The 19,321-nt window shown below is 40.1% G+C and overlaps 1 protein-coding gene across 1 annotated transcript in view; it reads left to right on the top strand.

Annotated features, from left to right (window-relative positions):
• Oxct1 (3-oxoacid CoA-transferase 1) overlaps nt 1-19,321 on the top strand; it is a 134,662-nt gene that overhangs the window by 57,466 nt on the left and 57,875 nt on the right. Inside the window, exons 8-11 of the mRNA XM_059276320.1 lie at nt 10,962-11,069; nt 12,231-12,345; nt 14,885-14,979; nt 17,383-17,431. Of these exons, the coding sequence (XP_059132303.1) occupies nt 10,962-11,069; nt 12,231-12,345; nt 14,885-14,979; nt 17,383-17,431 (367 nt within the window). The remainder of the gene's footprint in view (nt 1-10,961; nt 11,070-12,230; nt 12,346-14,884; nt 14,980-17,382; nt 17,432-19,321) is intronic.

Genomic DNA, 19,321 nt, shown 5'->3' with positions numbered 1-19,321 from the left:
AATTTGTATATAGAAGTATAAGGAGACATACAGTTAGACAATATAGGATAGCTCGGGAGGGCCTGGATCCTAATCCATTGGCCCTTCTGTCTCCATTAAAGGGCTTTTTAAAGAAATGCCAAGGGGTGGAGCAAAAGACCTCCCCCAGCACAGCCAAGTGCAGACCATCACAAACACCTGGTGACGTTGCATGTGGTCCAGCCATCCCCCAATGCAGCCCTGCTGTGTAAAGCAAGCTCCGATCTCACTAGGAAATCTTTATGGGCTATCACAGTCCAAGACACTTGGAGTTTGAACTTAGCAACCCGGAGAATCTTCCTGTCTGCATGACCCTAACAAGAATTTTGCTGTCTGCAGGTAGGTAGCATATTGGAGGAGGAAGAGCATTGTGAGCCTACAGCAGTGCCCGCAGTTACTGAAGTAAATGTGGAGAAAGGTGGCCATGGCCAGCAGCTGTTCCTACAGAGCCTGTTCCCTAAATAAAACGCCAGTCAAATGCTTTCTTGAGTCCTTATTTTGAGCCAGCTCTTGAAATCTCATAGTCATAATTTCTCACGCAATCATCTGGTTGTAAGTGAGAATGTAGATTCTGTTCACACAAAGAAAAGATGGGCCAGAGGGTGTTATTTTTAACATGACATAATGGTTTTGTAATCTGTACCTATTATATCCTCTGAAATGGTTATTAAATAAGTGTAGTGTGACTGACATCAACCAAGTAGACTCTTACAAAACTGTCTTGCTGCAAAAGGGATAAAAATTCCATTTCCTCTTTTAGTTAACTAACAACTTCTGGCCTACTTATCAATTCATCCCATGTTTGTGTTAAGACTTTAGCTTGGGATTTTAAAGTCACTCCCACTAAAAATAATACTGGCTTTCCTCACTCCTTCCAGAGACCTTGTCAAAAATGTTATTTTTTTTTCCTCACTTCAAATATAGATTGACTCTACAAATACTGAAGCAATAATTAGGGCTTATGCAACATTGTTTAGTATTTTAAATTAACTGCTTTTTTTTTAAGGGGCTCATCTCCAGGGTGTGTTGTTATGGTTCGTGAATATCTCTGAATGAAGAAAGCATTTTACAGTCATGACGTTCATAAATGATTTTAGCATGAAATATGTGAGAGGAAAAACAAAAACCTTTCCCCAGGGAGCTCTTCAATGCTAGTGGTTGTGAGTCTTAGGAGCCCGTTTGCATACATCACTCTTGTAGTTTGAATTTAGTTTATCTACTAAAATTAGAATATATTCAAACATACCAGTGGCTTGTTACTCGTGCGCTAGAAGAGTCCAGGTGTATAGCCAAAAATTGATGAGTAAAGGAAGTTAATTGCTACAATTTTAAAAATTTCTTCTTGGAGAGAAGCCACAATAATCAAAAGAAACTGCTCTAGTGGCATTAGCTAAGGGAACTTGTGAATTTTTTCAAGAATGAAGAAAATTACCTTTTTTTTTGTTGTTGTTCAAGTGAGCAGTTGTTACTTTTGATACTCTTTCTAAAATTAGGTTCATTATTGCATATAATTAAACATTCTGAACCTTTTTTTTCTGACCCCCTCCCATTCCTATGTATCCCGAGCTTTCTCAAATAATATCTTTCCACATTTCACCAATAGCTTCCAACTGTTTTGGACTCCATGCCTTCACCCTGACAGTCCTGATACCTAGAATGTCTTCTCTGTCCTTTTCATGGTGCCCTTTCTGTCCTCTCTGTGGGGCTCTCCTCTATCACAGCATTTATTGCCATTTATTGCTGTGATTATCTGGTCTTCTCCATGAAAATCTTGAGTATCTCCTATGACCTTGTCATGACTTACCTCTGTGTTGCCAGCATGGGGCATGATGCGTGCACATAATAGATGCTCATTAAGTGATGTTAGTCTCTGAGCCAGACATTTTGCAATATAAGCATCACTTCCCAAGCTTAGAAATACTCTACCCATTCTGCTTGATTGATATCATTATCATGCCTTGGTGTAAGAAAGGAAAAAATGTGTTTTTCTCAGGAATTCTTTCTGGCGGCTTTATATTTCAGGCCATTGCCAGGTCCCGAGCTGAGACGTAGTAATATGCTCCCCGTTGTTCTGATATTCCCTTCCTTATTACTGTGACCAGCTTCCTCTGACTTTTCTGGGATCATTTTATCTTCAAGTGTGCCTTTTAATGCTGGCTGGAAGAGATAGTGTATCTTGCTAAGGAGACCTTTATTATTTGGCTAAAATAGAGCAAGCCATAATGTTAGTTAATGAGATATGTAAAGGGCTATAGATTGGTGGCATGTAATCTGCTCTTGTGAGTGCAACAGCCTTGTTAGTCAGGAGAAAATTGGTGTGCCAAGTACTGAGAGTGGGAGGGAGATAAACTGTGTGACACAGAATTAAAATCATGTGTGGCATTTAGCAGCATGTGCCTAGTAATAGGGAACAGATTTTGATCCAGCATATCAATGACCCAGAATAATAAAAAAGACACTGTCCAATAATGTGTATCCTTTATGGACTTGTTTATAGAATATTCCAGAAATAAGGCAAATGGACAACCTGGGAGGATTGGAAAGATTATTGGGCATCATTTACACTTTGACTTTCACGTTTTAGAAATTGGCCTTTGGTGAGTTACATAAGAACACCATCTTAGATGGTCTCAAGGCAGGAATTTAACATTTGACTCCACATCTGCATTCTCTTTGTAGCAGTCTGTTGTCTTTTTATTTTTTTTTTTAATCATAGAAGTCATTACAATGCATGGTGTAAGTATCACGTGGACAAAGGTTTCTCTTACAACGTATTAACACCATTTACTTTTGTTGTTGGTTGGTTGGTTGGTTGGTTGGTTGGTTTTCAGGCTAGCCTGGGATACCTAATGTAGCTCAGCAGGCCACCACCTTCTGTCAGTCCTTTTATCTCAGCCTCTCAAGTGCTGGGATTACATGTGGGTCCCACCACACTGGATTTACTTATGTTCAGCCAGCCACATCTACTTTTCTTTAGTGGGGGAACTGGAGGGAAGAAAGGGAAGGGAGGAATGTTGTAATTGGTTGTGTTTGGTTCTATCCGATGGAAGAGATAGTGTATCTCGCTTAGGAGACCTTTATTATTCGGCTAAAATAGAGCAAGCCATAATGTTAGTTAATGAGATATGTAAAGGCTATCTCATTAACTAACATTATGTAAGTTAACATGATTAACTTACATACCCACTGAGTTTCAGGGATGAGCTCCACAAGTCAAGTAGACGCTGTGTAGACCTTGCTTTCTCTGGTGATGTCTGTGTGTTGTGATTGCTTGTTGTGAAAATCTGGCCCCAAACGATGTTTGCTGGAAAAGCTCATTGTCCGGCCCTTTGGTTTATACTACTGGCTAGACATTTTGATCTTGATGCTCACATTGTAGAGGAGAATGTGATGGATGTGTTTCGATTTCTGTGGGGCTCAATGATAGAGTTTTAGAAACCGACCTACAGGGAAGAAAAGGGGCATTTTGTTCTGAGGTATGTTGACTTTTGCATTTTGTGGCCCCCTCACACTTAGTCAGGAAAAACCAAATACAACATTTTAATTTTCGAACTGAAATGAACAGAACTGTACTTTATATTTTCCGCTCTGTAGGAACCAGAGTGGAGACTATGTGAAAGAGGAAGGTGGTGAGGAAAGCTTTGCTGGCCTGAGAGTACTAAATGATGTCCAGTTCGGGGATTATTGAGTCATTGACAAATGGAATTCCAGTCACAGTCTCCTTTAGAGTTAGCAACATCAACTGTGTCCTGGAAATGTTAGCATTTAACCCAATTCCACGGAGTAGTTTATGTGCTCCTTTGTGTTCTTAGGTTATAAAGAGCTCCAAGGATGATTAACAGCCCCAAATGAAAGGGAACGTCTTGGAGAATAACCTTGGAAAGGTTTGGCGTTAACCTTTAAAGTTTAATTTGTCAACACCATGAGTTTGGGGCTGTAAATCTCCACAGGTTTTAATCTTCCTGTTTTTTGTAACTCTCCTCACAGAGAACTTCTTATTTTCATTCTATTAATTACACTGTGTCTCCCTGATTTTCCTGGAGTGTGTGATAATGGTGTAATTTCTTCTTACTATTATCGAGTGCTATGAATGAAAATGTTAGAAATATTTTATTCTTTTGGCTAGATGTATTCCATTTAATGATGTCTCTGGATTTGTTAAAGACTTAATGAAGTTTTCACTTAGAAAAAAAGTGGCAAGTAAAAGATGGACATTGGGAATGTACTTTACATGTTATGAAAGCATACATTATAAAATTATGCATTCAGTGAAGACTGGCATTTTTTTTTTGTCAGACAAATTATAAGCAGAATACCAGAATAGGCCAAGCTAGGCTGTTTGGACTTGTTATTAGAGATGACGAAGATGAAAAAGAATGTTTTTAAACTATTTTTGCATTAAAAAAACAGTAATTACAAATTACAAAAAAAAAAAAAAGCTATTGGGATGTTTCATGCTCATATTCCTACCTTTTTGGGTTAATATGTCCTACTGATTATGCTGTACGGCACAGTTGTCGCAGAATTATTTTAACCGAAACTCTAAAAGGGGCTCCCACTGCTGCAGTCATTTTCATGCACAGCCCACATTCTGAAACAACCCATATGTGGGAAGAAGGGTTGCTTTTGCTCGGTCATGAGAAACGTTAAGCTGAAGGTGGCCACCCAGACTCTGAGGTTGGCTAGCAAGTGGAGAGAAAGCATCTGTACTTTTGGATGGTGATGTCTTTGCTGTCTTTATGCTGGTGGTTCACTAAGCCCTTTTGTTATGTTTTCAACAAACACTGTTATTATTTTAAGAATAGGAAGCTCAGGCATCATTTTATGGTATTAGCTTTAATTCCTGTGAACTTCTTCAACCTTATTCTTTTTTTCTTAATTAAGAGATTTTCTATTCATTTTACATATCAATCACAGATTCCCCTGTCCTCCCTGTTCCCACCCTGCCAGCCTTCCCACCCAACCTACCCCCCACCCCATTCCTACTTCCTCCAAGGCAAGGTCTCCCATGGGGAGTCAGCAAAGCCCTATAGACTCTGTTGAGGCAGATCCAAGCCCCTCCTCCCTGCACCAAGGATGCACAAAGTGTCTTACCATAGGCACCAGGTTCCAAAAAGTCACCAGGGACAGGTCCTGGTCCCACTGCCTGGGGCCCCCCCAAATAGTTCAAGCCAAACAACTGTCTCGCTTATCCAGATGGCCTAACCTTATTCTTATTCTTATTTTCTAAACCAGTAGACACCATTTTTATTGGCTATTCTTTCTGGTTTTGTATCATTCTCCAATGTGATAAGCATACTCTCATTTTTACTTATTTTGTTCCAGATGTGAAGTAATACAGCTTACAATACCTAGAGAGTGTGTGAGGTAGCACCAGTTTCTGGTAGGCTACAAGAAGGAAAAGCTGTTCAGTGGAGGTAGGGTGTGAGTAGAGAATGATGCTGTAAGGGCAAACATGACCGAGCTATAGATGTTAAGTAAAAATCCAAGCACTTGCCATTAGAGCTAACAGTACCGAGGATCTAAAAGAAAATGCAGTGATTAAGCGAAGCACAAGTATTATGGCTACTGAATCCTGGTGGAATTTTCCTAGGCACCCCCTTTTCTTTCCTCCTTACGCTTTTTGAAAATGCGCCAACATCCTTCGGTAAGACTCAAAAATACAGCAGCCTGCTGGTGTGCAGTGGCCCCTTCGGTGACAGCAAAGGCTGTCCATGATTCTACGCTGCACCCCCTCTTTTAGAAGTCCACATTGAAATGAGGACACGGAGGAACAGACAGGTCAAGGGACTGGCTGGAGGTCAGACTGTAGGGAGATGTTCAGGAAGGGCCCAGAAATCCATTGTTTCTCATGTTTGTTTTTAATGATTGATTTTGTTTTCTGATAATTATATATATATATATATGTACATATGTGTATATATATATATATATACATATATATATATTATTCTAATTTCCCCCCCTCCTCCCGCTCCTGTCTCTTACCTCCCTCCCGTTCCCACCGACCCCACCTCCATTCCTACCAGTCCCTTTCCTAGGTTCATGACCTTTGGTTTGTTTAGATGTCCATGTGCATTTTTGTTCTTGGTCTTTTAAGCTCCATGTTATTTTCCCATATGTTTTAACTGGCCATATTCTGTCTTAGCCTGAGGCTTAAGCAGGGAGTCATCGTCTGTTGGATTTCTTTTGCCTCTTTGCGTTTTTCCAAAAGATAAATATTTCTCCTTCCTTCCTCTTTCTCGTCTCCTTCTCTGGGTGGAACTGTCATCCAAAGCACCTCTCCTTCAGACGTGGACCATTTTTTTTTTGACACATGAAGAGTGTTCTCGGTAACCTTCCGTGACAGCGGAAGTGCGGACGGGAGCCTTTTCCTCGCCTCCTCAGGGCCCTCACTTTGCACGGACTGCTGCCCTGCAGCCATTTCACTAACAGATTCTAGGACCTGGCCCATATTTGTGGATGTCGCAAACTGAGGTTACCACTTAAAGTGTTCCCTCACAGCTGCTCTGTTCTCCCTGAGATGTTGTCCAAGTGGAGAGAAATACGTTATCACCAGGGATGACTACTTTTTTTTTTTTGCCCCCTCAGGGCTTTAAACTACAATTTCAGACTTAAAAAGTAGGGGCAGTGCAAGGCAGAGAGAGGAAACCTTTAAAAACAAAGTTCGGATCAATAACGATTAGCATTTCCTAGCCTCGAGTTTCCTACTAATGACTGAGAGAAGACAGGTACTAATTAGCGCAACCTCAAGTGTCTGGATTCTGAGCTGTACCAGATGGCGCTGTGTGCGAACTATTCATAGTGGCAGTGAGAAGGCCGGGTTGTTCTTAGCTACTGTTCTTCGATCTTGAGCTTCTCCAAGGATGCTTACATTTGCCCGTTTCCCCACCCCCACTCCACCCCTGACCTTTGATTTTGCTCTGGTACTGTCTTCTGTTATCTTTACTGAGGGCCTGGATGGAGCTCACTTCATTGTTGAAAGATTTCCTTTCTTGCCTGTGTTATAACTTGATCACCTTGGACTTTTAATCACCTTGTTGGCTCTTTCTGGATGTGTCTCAAGATCACAGAAGATGGGAATGATCTTCAGCCCTGTGCATAAACACCACGCGGATATTTCGGCCTCTGCTGCTTTGTTGTCCTTGAATCCTCATAGATTGTCTGAAAACAGATTTTCTCCCTTTGGTTTGTACTTCAAATATTTGCTACGAGCTCTGCTAGCCGACACCCAGAAAGCCTTGTTTGTTTGTCTAGAAGTGTTCAGCACAGTCGTGTGTTGGTATTGTTTTGACAAATGCTGCGCATGCATTTTCTACAATACGGAAATTCACACTATGAAGTGTGGAGCTGATTATGTTTAACTGAATTTTTGCTTTTTAAAATTTTTAAACTAGGGCGCGTTTATTGTGTTTTGTTGTGAAAGTTATAATTGTCCTTAGTCATGAAACTTGGCCTCGATTTCGTAAGTTTTGAAGAAATTACTTGGTGGAGACAGAAAAGTCAATAGTTTTTGTTTACTCTTGAGGTTTCCAGTTCGAGTAAGGACCACTCTCTCTTTTTCCCCTCATCATTGTTTTCCTTGATCTTGCTAAAGAGTACTTGGGTATCCACATTAGGAAGCCGCTATTGTAATTCCAGCAAGAGCTCTGGAGGCCAGACCGACTGGAGTAATGCTAGGCATGGGACAGAATTCACGTTATGGTCATCAGGATAGTAGGGAAAAGGATTCTGTATTTATTTCCTAGCGTTGTAATTGATTTTTACAGCTTTTCTATTTTCTTATTACCATGCCCTGTTCGTTAGGTATATGTCTGTGAATTCTCTCACATGCTCCATTCTTTATATTTCCTGGTTTGGGAAGCCATCTATTCAGTATCTCTTGTGCCTTTTGAATACATGACATTCATGGAGATGGAAGTCGGTGGCAGAGTGTGTGCTTAGCATTTGTGAGGTCCTGGGCACTCTACCCAAATCCCCAGACTTTTTTAGGTTTCCTCTTTAAAGGAAACAAAATTATCTTTCACAGAGCTGGAGACACATGCCGGTCAGGAAAGTGCCTGCTTGTAAGTGTGAGGACCCGGGCACAGTTCCCACAACCCACAACCCATATTTAGAAACCCCTGGCAAGATGAATGCTTGTAATCCCAACCCTGGGAGGCAAAAACAGGCCAATTCCTGGATCTGTTGGCCTGGTAGTCTAGCTACTTGGTCAGTTCCAGGTCAGCGAGAAACTGTTTCAAAAAACAAGGTGGGAGGTGCCTGAGGAATGGCACCCCAGGTTGTCCTCTGGCCTCTGCAAGCAGCCCCTCCCAGAAAAATAACTGGTACAGCTACCCAGAGAGGTATTATTAGCACTTCATTGTGCTTCTGCTTTTCATAGGTCTAAACATAATTGTGCTGAGAGGAAATGCTAATTACCCTGGATTGATTAGTACAATATGCGAGTGTCCAAATATCTACTATTTTTGTAATTAATATGTTTATCAAGAAAGAAAAAAGGAAAATAATGTAGTTGCGTTGATGTATATATATTTGCTTGTAAAAAATGTCTTGTATTTTTATGAAACATTAAATTGTGAGATGCTGTCCAGTATTACAAAAGCATAATATTGGTTCATTGTGTTAGGACACATGGTATTCATTTCTATCAATTCCCTACTGTTGAACATTGATGTTGTTTCTGACTTTACAATAAATTCTGTGGTTAATAGTTTCATGAATAATAAGCCTTCATATATATTCTCAGTATAATAGAAACACATTTTTAAAGTCAAGAACTTCATTGAAGGCTTAAATAGAACAATGTAAAGTTATGAATGAGCAGTAAAGGCTCAAAGTTGGAATCTAGTTCAGACATAGGGACAATGCTTAACTGCTCAGAACTACTTTCAGATCTTTTTAACCCAATCCCCACTCTATAGAACAAAATGTCAGGACAGGGACTGGGCAGATGGCTAAGTGAGTCAAGTGCTCGCTGTATAACACGAGGGCCTGATTTTGGATCCCCGGGAAGTAATAAAGTCAAGCATGGCAGCCCGCATGGGTACCCCCTGGGTCCCTGGAGCTCCTGGGCCAGTGGGCCTAGCCAAAGTGATGAGTTACAGGTTCAGTGAAGAATCTTTTCTAAAAGAAATAAAAGGGAAGATTGTCAGTTTCTGGCCTCCACATACACGTGCATGTATGTGCACCTGCACATGTACATGCATACACCCTTACAAACCTGTATATATACCACATACACAGAGAAGAGAGAAGCGGGGAGAGAGTGGGAGAAGGAGGAAAGGAGGGAGAGAGAGAGAGGGAGATTATGAATGACAATGAATATGAATATGCCATGGGAATATCAGAAAGGTTCGGTGGGGAAGACAAGAGTCTAGGGCAGGACGTCCTCTTGTCTTGCCCTATAGAAGGATACGCCCCTTCCGTCCTCTCTCCTTCTTGCTTGTTCCCAAGTCCATCTCCACACACTAACTCAATGTGGATGCCACATGATTCTTCCCTGACATTTTAGTTTTTGCCCAGATCTTTCTTATCAGAAAAATAGTTCTCACCTTGTGTACTGGTCTTCTGCCTGGGGGCATTGTGTAATAACTGAATATCTCCTGTAATCTGTTTCCTTCTCTGTGGCAGGAACCTGGTGAGAGACAGCATGGCAGAATAACATAGTGAGGACTGAACTCCACAGACTTCTGGATAGTTTTTTTTTAATATTTTAGATGTCAAGTTCAGAGTAACTCTCCTTTAAATAAGTCAGCTCATTTAAGCAAATAATTATTTGCCTTAGGCATTGTATTAGATTTCTGTCACTATAATAAAAGATTTGGTAATTATGTCATGAAGAGGAAAGGATTGTTTTGGGCTTATGGCTTTGAATTGCTCTTTCATGATCAGACAGGCCCACTGCCTTTGGGCCTCTGGTGGGTGGTAGATGGTAGTCATGGGGGGATGTGTGATGGAACAACTTGCGTACCTCACTGTGGTCAGAGAGCATAATGCACAGATGAAGGGGATACAGTTCCGTAAGAGTTAACCTCCCCTAAGTGACCTGAGGATGCTCCAAATCTTTTCACATAGACCACGGGGAGCATCCAAGAGTTGAGCCATAGCGAGTGCGAAATCCATTAAGCTGATTATACATTTGTCATGAGAAAGCTAATTCTTTAACCAAAATTAGCTTTAACCAGAATTCAATGTTGAGATTAGTTTTTCCTTGACTCCTTGTCATTCTTAGTTCATTTATCTTGCAGTAAAAAAAAAAAAAAAGGAATCCTAAAATAGCAGATTAACTTGGGGACATTTTATATTATTGCAAAATGCCTGTGAATGACTCTGATTAGAATTAATTTGACTATTTCTAGTTATTACTTAATAATTCCATCTTGAAATTTCCATATTAAAATCAATTATCCATCTTTGAGTAAAATTATTTCAATGATGACAGTTCGTCACGATTCTGAAGTGAACAACAGGAAAAATGAAAAATGGCCGTGAATGGCATTCGCATCTATATTTAAAAACCTCCTCAATTGACCACACAGATGTTGTTACAGATTTTTGTCTTTGATGTGATAAATCTCTCACTAATTTTAAGAAGTGTGCTTTTGAGCTCTGCATTGCAGAGCTGCAATTTATGAAAGTCCAAGCAGCTGCCCTGATAAATTGGATGAATTTGTAACCAAAGTTCTTTTGGAAAAGGCTAAGATCTGTCACTTTATGTCCTGAGTTTTGCGTTAATACATATGGATTTGGGCTTCTTGTCAGTTGTGGGTTTAAAAGGTATGGTATATATTACATGCCTTTATGTAGATACATGTGCATATTATTTATACTGTATTCACAAGTAGGACATGAATTTGTATATGTTTTACTTTTAAAAACATAAACATGTTCATTTTAAGCTATGACTGTCTTACTTAACATTTTTTTTTCTTTTTCTCTAGGTTGAAGAAATTGTAGACATTGGATCATTTGCCCCAGAAGATATCCACATTCCGAAGATTTATGTACACCGCCTTATAAAGGGAGAAAAATATGAGAAAAGAATTGAGGTAATTTGCAGAGCTTTTTATATTTGGATCTAGTTACCAGAGACACATGTCTCTTAGGCCATTCCAAATGATAGAAGGTTAGAGCAGAACACTGTTACTCTGAGTCTCAAGTAGACACTTGTGGTGTGTCCATTGGAGAGGAACTGGGTACCGATTGTGCTTCTGCCCAGCATAACAGTGTCTCTACATCTTGTGATTTTGAAGGCTGTCGTATCTGCCAGGATTCTCTAATAGTTGCAGTTTATGATCCCTGATTTTGGATAGCTCTCCTAGAGGGTAGAGGTGAATAATTAGGTCTGAAGTCTTAATGCTTGCTCAGAAGTATCTGTCTGTTTTGGAATAGTTCTATCCTTTCATGGAATAAAGAAAGAATTAATTTTTAACTAGCTTTGAGCTATGGGCAGATGATGGGTGTGAAGGTGTCCAGGGGTTGGGTACTAGGCACACTGGGGCTTTTCCACAATGACTGAACTACCAGGTCTCAATTGATATCAAGATTCAAAAGTTTCTAGGGAATAGCACCACAATAGATATATAATAGGGGTTATTAGGAATCAGAGCAAGAGGCAATATGCAATCCTAGCCTGCTATCAGGTTCTAGGATAGGATATTTACAAACAGACCAGTCTGTTTGAAGGAGATTTAGTGATGGAAACCGTTTTCTGGCTGTTTCCATTATCCTGTGATGCACACATAGCAGAACCCATCTAGAGTCTGCAGGTGGAAATAGGCAGTTGGCCTCAGCACCACCTGGTAAGCGCATTCTGACAGCCCCAGGAAACAGATGTCCAGGGCCCGTGTCTTTTCTTTTATTCAGGCTCAGTTTCTGAACACCTAAGGAGAATTCAGCTGTCAAGTCGTAGGTAGAACAGTGCACTAGTCAAAACGGCAATGACAGGGGATTGTTTGCTTCACAGTGCGAGCAGGTCTGTCTTCCCTTTCAAAGAAATCTGACCTGCTTTATTTACTTCCTAAAGAATGATCTCCATCATGAAATATCACTCGTGCATTCTTTTTAAAAAAATGTTCCATTATATTGTAGACTTACCTCCTACTGGGAATAAGTGCTATTTTTTTTTCCTGCAAATTTTTATATTGAAGCAATGAGAAATTGGAAAGCAGATCTTAAATGTGAATCATTTGTTTCTACTTACTTTGAAGCGTTTATCACTCCGAAAGGAGGGAGCTGGAGAAGCCAAATCTGGTAAGCCTGGAGAAGATGTCAGGGAGCGGATCATCAAGAGAGCTGCTCTGGAGTTTGAGGATGGCATGTATGGTATCCTTTATCAGCCTGAGCTCCACCAAATATGCAGGCCTTGATTGTCTATGATCAACAGGCTGCTAGGCCTGTGAGTAATGATTCTTGTCTAGTTTTTTAACTTTAAAAGTAGTCAGACTTTACAAAATGGGATATGTAATACAGAGGTAGCAAGATATGGGAAGTCGATGTTTGTGATCGGTTTGCCTTCTTGATGGCAACTAAAATACACTTAAATTGTCGAATGTACACTACATTTTTTGGGACAGTTTGGTATTTAGCCAGAAGTTTGAGGAGGAGCCATTCACTACTCAAGGTGAGGGCTTTAAATCTTAGAATGACTGTTGTCATCAGCGCTATTTATTTTCCTGGTGTCCTGACATTTGATTACTCCACGAGCCATAAAATCCCACTGCTTAGCAAGCCGCTGCTTCCTTTGAAAAAGATCCTATGAATGCACTCTTTTGTCTGATGTTTTGTAAAGGTACTCAATGAATGATTCAAATTCTGTACTTCCCACCTTTTATCTTTGGCAAAAGAAAAAAAAAATACCAGAGCAGACATGATTCTGTACAATTAGTGCCTGAAGTTTGAATGCACTTAAATAACAGTTTCATTATTTACCATTTTGTTTATTTTCAGTATGCGTTCACCATTTTGATAATTTTCAATATACTAGATGTGGAACTATATTGCACATAGCGTATAACAAGATAAATATTTATGGACTTTTGACTCTAGTGAAGTTGTACGTATAGACAGACCTGAGGCAGATAGAACTTTCTAGAAACTGTCCATTCTACGAGTTTCCCTTCCCTATGAGTTGCAGTCATTTCCACTGTCTCTTGACTGAGAGAATTTTCCATTCCTCTTTTATTTTCACCTCTACCCCTCTTTATTTCTTGATTTTTTTTTTTCAATTTGCACTTGCGCTGTGGTGAGAATTCACACAGGGCAAGAGAGAGTGTCTGTTGGTCATCGTCTGTCTTCTGCATGGGCAAGGGAGGGAGTCAGCCTGGATTGAGTGGGTATCAGCCACCGGGCTTTTCTCAGCTGACCCACCATTGATATGTAAGCACATACTGCAGTACTCGTTCCATATGATGATGGCTCCTCGGTGTGGTTCTTTATTCACTGTTGCTGTATTGCCTACGACAAATGTATGTAACTCATTTCATCTTAATGGTCTTTCTCTGTTACCTACCTTAGCTAACACTAATTGTGCATAGCCATTTGTTTCCTGGTATATGTCTTACTGAAGTATTTTGTTTATGTTTATTTACTTTTCTCCCCCAAGAAATAGCCTTGGCTGTCCTGGAAGTCACTATGTAGACCAGGCTAGCCTCAAACTCACAGAGATCCATCGGCCTCTGTCTCTTGAGTACTGGATTAAGCGAGTACATCACCACACCGTGCTTCTTACTAAAGTATTTAAAAAGTAATACAATAATTGAATATGTTGATAAAGCTTAGGGTCAGGGTTTGCCACTAGGGTTGTGCTTACCTGAAAATAGTTGTCCATAATAGAATTAGTTCACAACATGCTCTATCATGACTGAGAAATGAAGTACAAATTACACTGACTTTTGACTGTGGTTGGTTACACTGTGAACCAAGGAGCTGCCAGTGTAGTTTCACAGACTTCCTGTATCCACAAGAAGTGACCTGGGCCATTGCATTATCCTTTTGGCCTTGGTAATTGGTAATTTGATGTTATATGTAAACTACGTAAATGCTGCCCTCCCCTTCTCTCTGGCTGTGATTCAGAGTACTATTTTTTTTTTTTTAAGTTAGTTCTGGTGAGGTCTTCTGAGAGGTGATCATGTAGAACAGTGGAGAAAAGATTTCTGATCTGCTTCTTCTGCCTACGTTGAGAACAGGATTAGTCTCACACCATGGAGAACAAATCAGCGTTGACCTACTGAGATCATGTAAGGGACAAGGGACCCTCCTGTTCTTGGACCTTCATGGTACCTATGCCCTCAGAGTGTTTGCTGAAATGCATCCTGTCCACTTTCCTGATTTTGTCTCAGATATGCTTACCAATAAGTGTTACTACAGCCATCAGAACAGATGGACTTTAAATGGCAGTTTGGTCTGATCAGAATTCTTTTCTTTAAATTTAAAAAATGATGTTGTCTTTTTGGAATTTTAAATCATCTTTCTTTTTAGTGAGGGTTTTGTATAGTGAAAATAGGTTTTAAATAAAGGCCAAACTATTCTTAATGTCAGTCCTGAATGTATTAATCCAAGCTTGCCGAACGCATTAATAAAAATAAAGTATGTTGTAAAAAAACTGTTCAAATGACCTTGGTTATCTTCTGAAGCTACTCCTTTGATCTTTGTGATAAAGCATATTAATGTTATCGAGAAGACAGGGACTAATTAGAGATTTTTCTTTCTGGAGGATTATCAATGAGTGCCCAGAGACTACATTCAGTTATTATATTCGTAACCATTTACCTCTAAGGAAGATTCTTGTTCTGATTTATGTGTGTGAAGACTTACAGCACCATCTCTGCTTTTGCTGTGTTGTGCCTTAACGTCTTTCTCCCAGCTAACTTGGGTATAGGAATACCTCTTCTGGCCAGCAACTTCATCAGTCCAAATATGACTGTTCATCTCCAAAGTGAGAATGGAGTCTTGGGTTTGGTAAGATGACAGTTCAACTTTTCTTTAACTGTGGACTATAGCAAATGATATTTGTAGTTTACTCAGGATAATTTCCCAGTGTTTTATTGCTTCTCAGTAGACTTCTACTATTACTGTGATAATATATATATATATATATATATATATATATATTTCCCCTGTATGGTTAATATGTGTGATGATCACAGGTACATAGTAGATAGTGATTGGCTGAGCCATCTCCTGGCTATTTCAGGGACACAAAAATGCTGTGTGTCTGTCTGACAGAGGCAGATTCCTAGTGAAGTCAAAGACTCACACTTTAGAGGAACCCTTGAGGTTGTCTAGAGTGGTCAGCTTTTCATTTTGAAGACAGAATAAGTAAGTTTAGGTGAATTATCCACATTGGGCATTGCAAGAGAAAGGGGCAGAGGCCTAAAACATGAGGTGTCAACTCAGTTTATGTATAGGATAGCTTTTAGTCCTTCTTTGGGAGTGTATTAAAAATGCATAGCCAGTATTCACTCATTCTTAACTCATACATCTTTTCTTTCCCCCTTTCTCCCTTTCTGTTAGTATATGTCATTATATAAAAGTGCTTGGCTCCATTCATTTTAGTTTGTAAAAATGAATACAAAATTAGCTCAAGGTTATACCTCAAATGTAGTAGAAAACATATGCATAGCATGTGAAGTCCTCATTTTGATCTCCACCAAAACCTACCCATATATACACATGTTTGTATGTGCATGCATGCATGTATATACATATACAAACATATACAATTATATTTTTAAAATATCTTACTGAGAAGAATGGAGTGAAGGGAACATAAGGATACCCATATGTAGATAACAGGGAGAGGTAAAATTAGAATCTCAAATTCAGACCTCCAAAGTGTTGTATACCAAAACAAAAGAACTGCTGTTCTAAGTCTTTGTAGCCAAATAACACAAGTGTAGGTGGCATTCACTGTCCTACCAGAAAGGGTTGCAGGTAGGTTTAACTGGAGCCTGTAGGCTCCATGTGGACCAAACTAGGTATTCAACCCAACAAAGATCACAAACTGAAAACAGGAGATTATTTTGTTATTGTTTTTCTTTTTTATTATTGAGAATACATTTTTTATGCAACATATACTTTTTAAAATAATTTTAATTTTTATTGAGAATAGATTTTTATACAGTATATTCAGATCATGATTTCCCTTCCCCCAAATCTTCCTAGATTTTCCCTACCTCCCCACCCACACAAATTCACCCCTCTCTCCTTTTCTCATTAGAGAACAAACAGGCAACTAAAAAAAGAAAACAAACAAGCCCACCAACCAGAATAGGACCAAACAAACAGAAAAATAGTAGAAGAAAGAGCAAAGAAACACATACAGATGTAGACACACACACACTCACTCTCTCACACAGAGATCCCATGAAAACACAAAATCAGAAACCATAATATATAAACAAGCCCAGAAAAAGGGTTATGAGATGAAAACCCTCCAAAAATACCATTGGGTTCATTTTTTCTTGACCATCTACTGCTGGGCATGGGTCCTTTGCTTAAGTACTGTTTGTAGACCTGGTTAGACTCAGTTGGGGAGAAGCTAATTTTTCCTTTGTGAACAGTTGTCAATTGGAGATAGCTTCTGGGTTGGGATGGGGGCTTTCATGCAACATATTCTGATCTCCCTCCCCCTTTTCCTTCCAGATCCTCCCTACCCTTCCAACTCCACACCACCTTTCTCCCTCCCTTTAGAAAACAACAGGAAAAAAACCACCACCACTACCAACAACAACTAATAATAATAATAATAATAATAATAATAATAAAATGAAACGAACACAAAGAAAAAGTACTAGAAATGCACATGTGCACTCACACACACACAGAAGCACGCTCACACCTAGTTTGTGTGATTCTTGCATGAAGTTTGTAGACAACATTGTTATGGTACAATGTCAAAAGACTAACCATGCTTGATACCTACATAGCAGGCACTGAAGAATGACTTTTCTTTTTTTTTTTTTTTTTTTTGGTTTTTTGAGACAGGGTTTCTCTGTGTAGCTTTGCGCCTTTCCTGGAACTCACTCTGTAGACCAGGCTGGCCTCGAACTCACAAAGATCCACCTGCCTCTGCCTCCCGAGTGCTGGGATTAAAGGCGTGCGCCACCACCGCCCGGCAAGAATGACTTTTCTTAAAGCAGACTGGTAATTTTAGGAACTATTTCTCACCTACCCAGTCATAATCAATACGAGAAAAAGATTTGTGAAGACCCATGAGTTACTTTTGAGAAGTTTGCCTCAGTCTTTGGATGTTAGCTCTCTAGATCTTCAGAGGAGCTATTGATAGTTTGGGGATGTGATGGGGGGGAGGAAGGGCAACGTGATTCTGTTAGCTCACTGGATGTGTGCTGTATTTGACAGGGGCCATACCCACTACAACATGAAGCTGATGCTGACCTCATCAATGCGGGTAAGTTCACTGTATGCTTTTTCAACCTTTTCTGTTGCTACTAGTTTAGTCCTGTGTCAAATATCAGCAACAATTTGAACCTGATTCTTTGTCTTCTCCTGGAGAGAATTTACTCTATTTATGACAAAGGAGGGAAATGACCTGTCTAGTCTTTGAGATCTCTCTCATTCAGTCTCAGCTGAGATAATGGAAGAAATGCAGATGGAGGCATTTATGGGTTAGGCAGGGTCCTGCCTGTAAATAGAGAACACACCCTTGCATGGTGTATTGAGAAGAGTTCAAGACAAGGCAATTTACAAGGATTGGGAGAGCATGAAGGAAACTCACAAATGATGAGGAAGTCCTACAGAGAGCTATTCTACTTTATTTTTAAAGGCTGGTAGCAGGAGAGATCCACCCAAGAGAAACTATGACATTTTGGTAAAAGACCATCACCAAATTACAGTGACCTTGGTGGGCTAAGATATCTGCTGGGGTCTTCTGCTTGAGCCTTCTATTGGCCAACCCCAAGTGGATATGTGTCAGGTTTTTGTGGATAGAGGAAGTGGTAGTGGATGCATAGTGTCAGGCTGGTGCACTGGGGTTTTGATTGTAGGTAATGCTTATCGTTCTGTAATGTAGGTCTTATTAGCATGAGCCAGCATCCTCTAAAGGTGGAGTTGCTTAAGTCTGCACCAGGCCACTGACTTCATGCCGAGGTTGTGAACTGAACACAAGTAGAGAGTTTCTTTGAGTTGGGGACTCACATTGTAGTTTCCTCTGCTCCTGGAGTCACATGCTTTGCCTTTCATTATCAGCCTGCTGATTGACAGGGACATCGAATATATTAGCAACTGAGAGAATGAACAGATCAGGCCTTTTGGCAACTGCCACGATGCTTGAGGTAACATTGCTGTTCCATTGGCTTTTGGCTCATCCTTGGAGTGGAGCTGTTCTTAAGATAATTTATGTCCTAGGAGGATTTTTCAGTGCCTTTCTATTCATTCTGCCCCCACAGAAGTATTGTTCTTACTTTGCATTCAAAAATAGTATGTGTAACTCTCAGAAGTAATGCAAGCTGAACATAAAGTCCAGCTGTCAAGTAGAATGGTGTCTGGTACTTGGGGTTTTGGGAAGTGATACACATTGAGGTTGAATATTTGAATTAGCTAACACAACTCAACTCTGAAAGTCCCAGTGCGGTAATGCAGTGACATTTAACCAACGCTGTACTCGAATTGTACTCTAACCTTTAGCAATAGCTCACTGGCCTGTGAAAATATTTGCTGCTTGCTTTAATTAATTTATTGTGTTAGTTGGTTATTTGCAAAATGAATAATTCCATTTCCCAGCTCTCAGGCTTTGAGTTTGTAAGACCTATTTTCCTTGGAAGAATAGCTAATCTTTTCAGTCACAGTGTTGGCTGGGAGGGGTTTCCTACTCCGCGGAGCTTCAAAGCAGCTCAGTCCCCATGGAGCTACCAATTTTCAAGTTCTGAAATTCCACTGTAACCGTGAGGAGCCCAAGATAAAATCATTAGCATCTGAGCTCCCACTGTCTCTTGTTCCTGCTATGTGGTTTTCTGTCCATGCACTGAATTAAACCTGCTGAAAAGCCAGCCCTAGAGAGGTGCAGATGGCAGCAGGCAGGTGCAGTGAAACCCTGGGTGCAAACCTGGCGTAACTGTGAAGTTTCTAATAATTCCCATGCGTTTGCTTTTTCATCCAGTGTGAGCTATGCATGCTTCCCCGTCAGTGCTGTTCTCTTCTTTTAATATACAAGTCATGCTTTTAATGACTTACCTCTTGTGGAAATTGCTTTAGAAAGAATCATCTTGTGCATCTTGTGGCCTCTGAAAGCCCCTCCTAACTGCCACACTGGCTGTTGTCAACAGACTCTTGAGAACATCTG

Source organism: Peromyscus eremicus, chromosome 11 (assembly GCF_949786415.1).
Source record: "Peromyscus eremicus chromosome 11, PerEre_H2_v1, whole genome shotgun sequence".
NCBI classification, from domain to species: Eukaryota; Metazoa; Chordata; class Mammalia; order Rodentia; family Cricetidae; genus Peromyscus; species Peromyscus eremicus.
The sequence above is the reverse complement of the archived record's forward strand: the minus strand, read 5'-3'. Positions and strand labels throughout refer to the sequence as shown.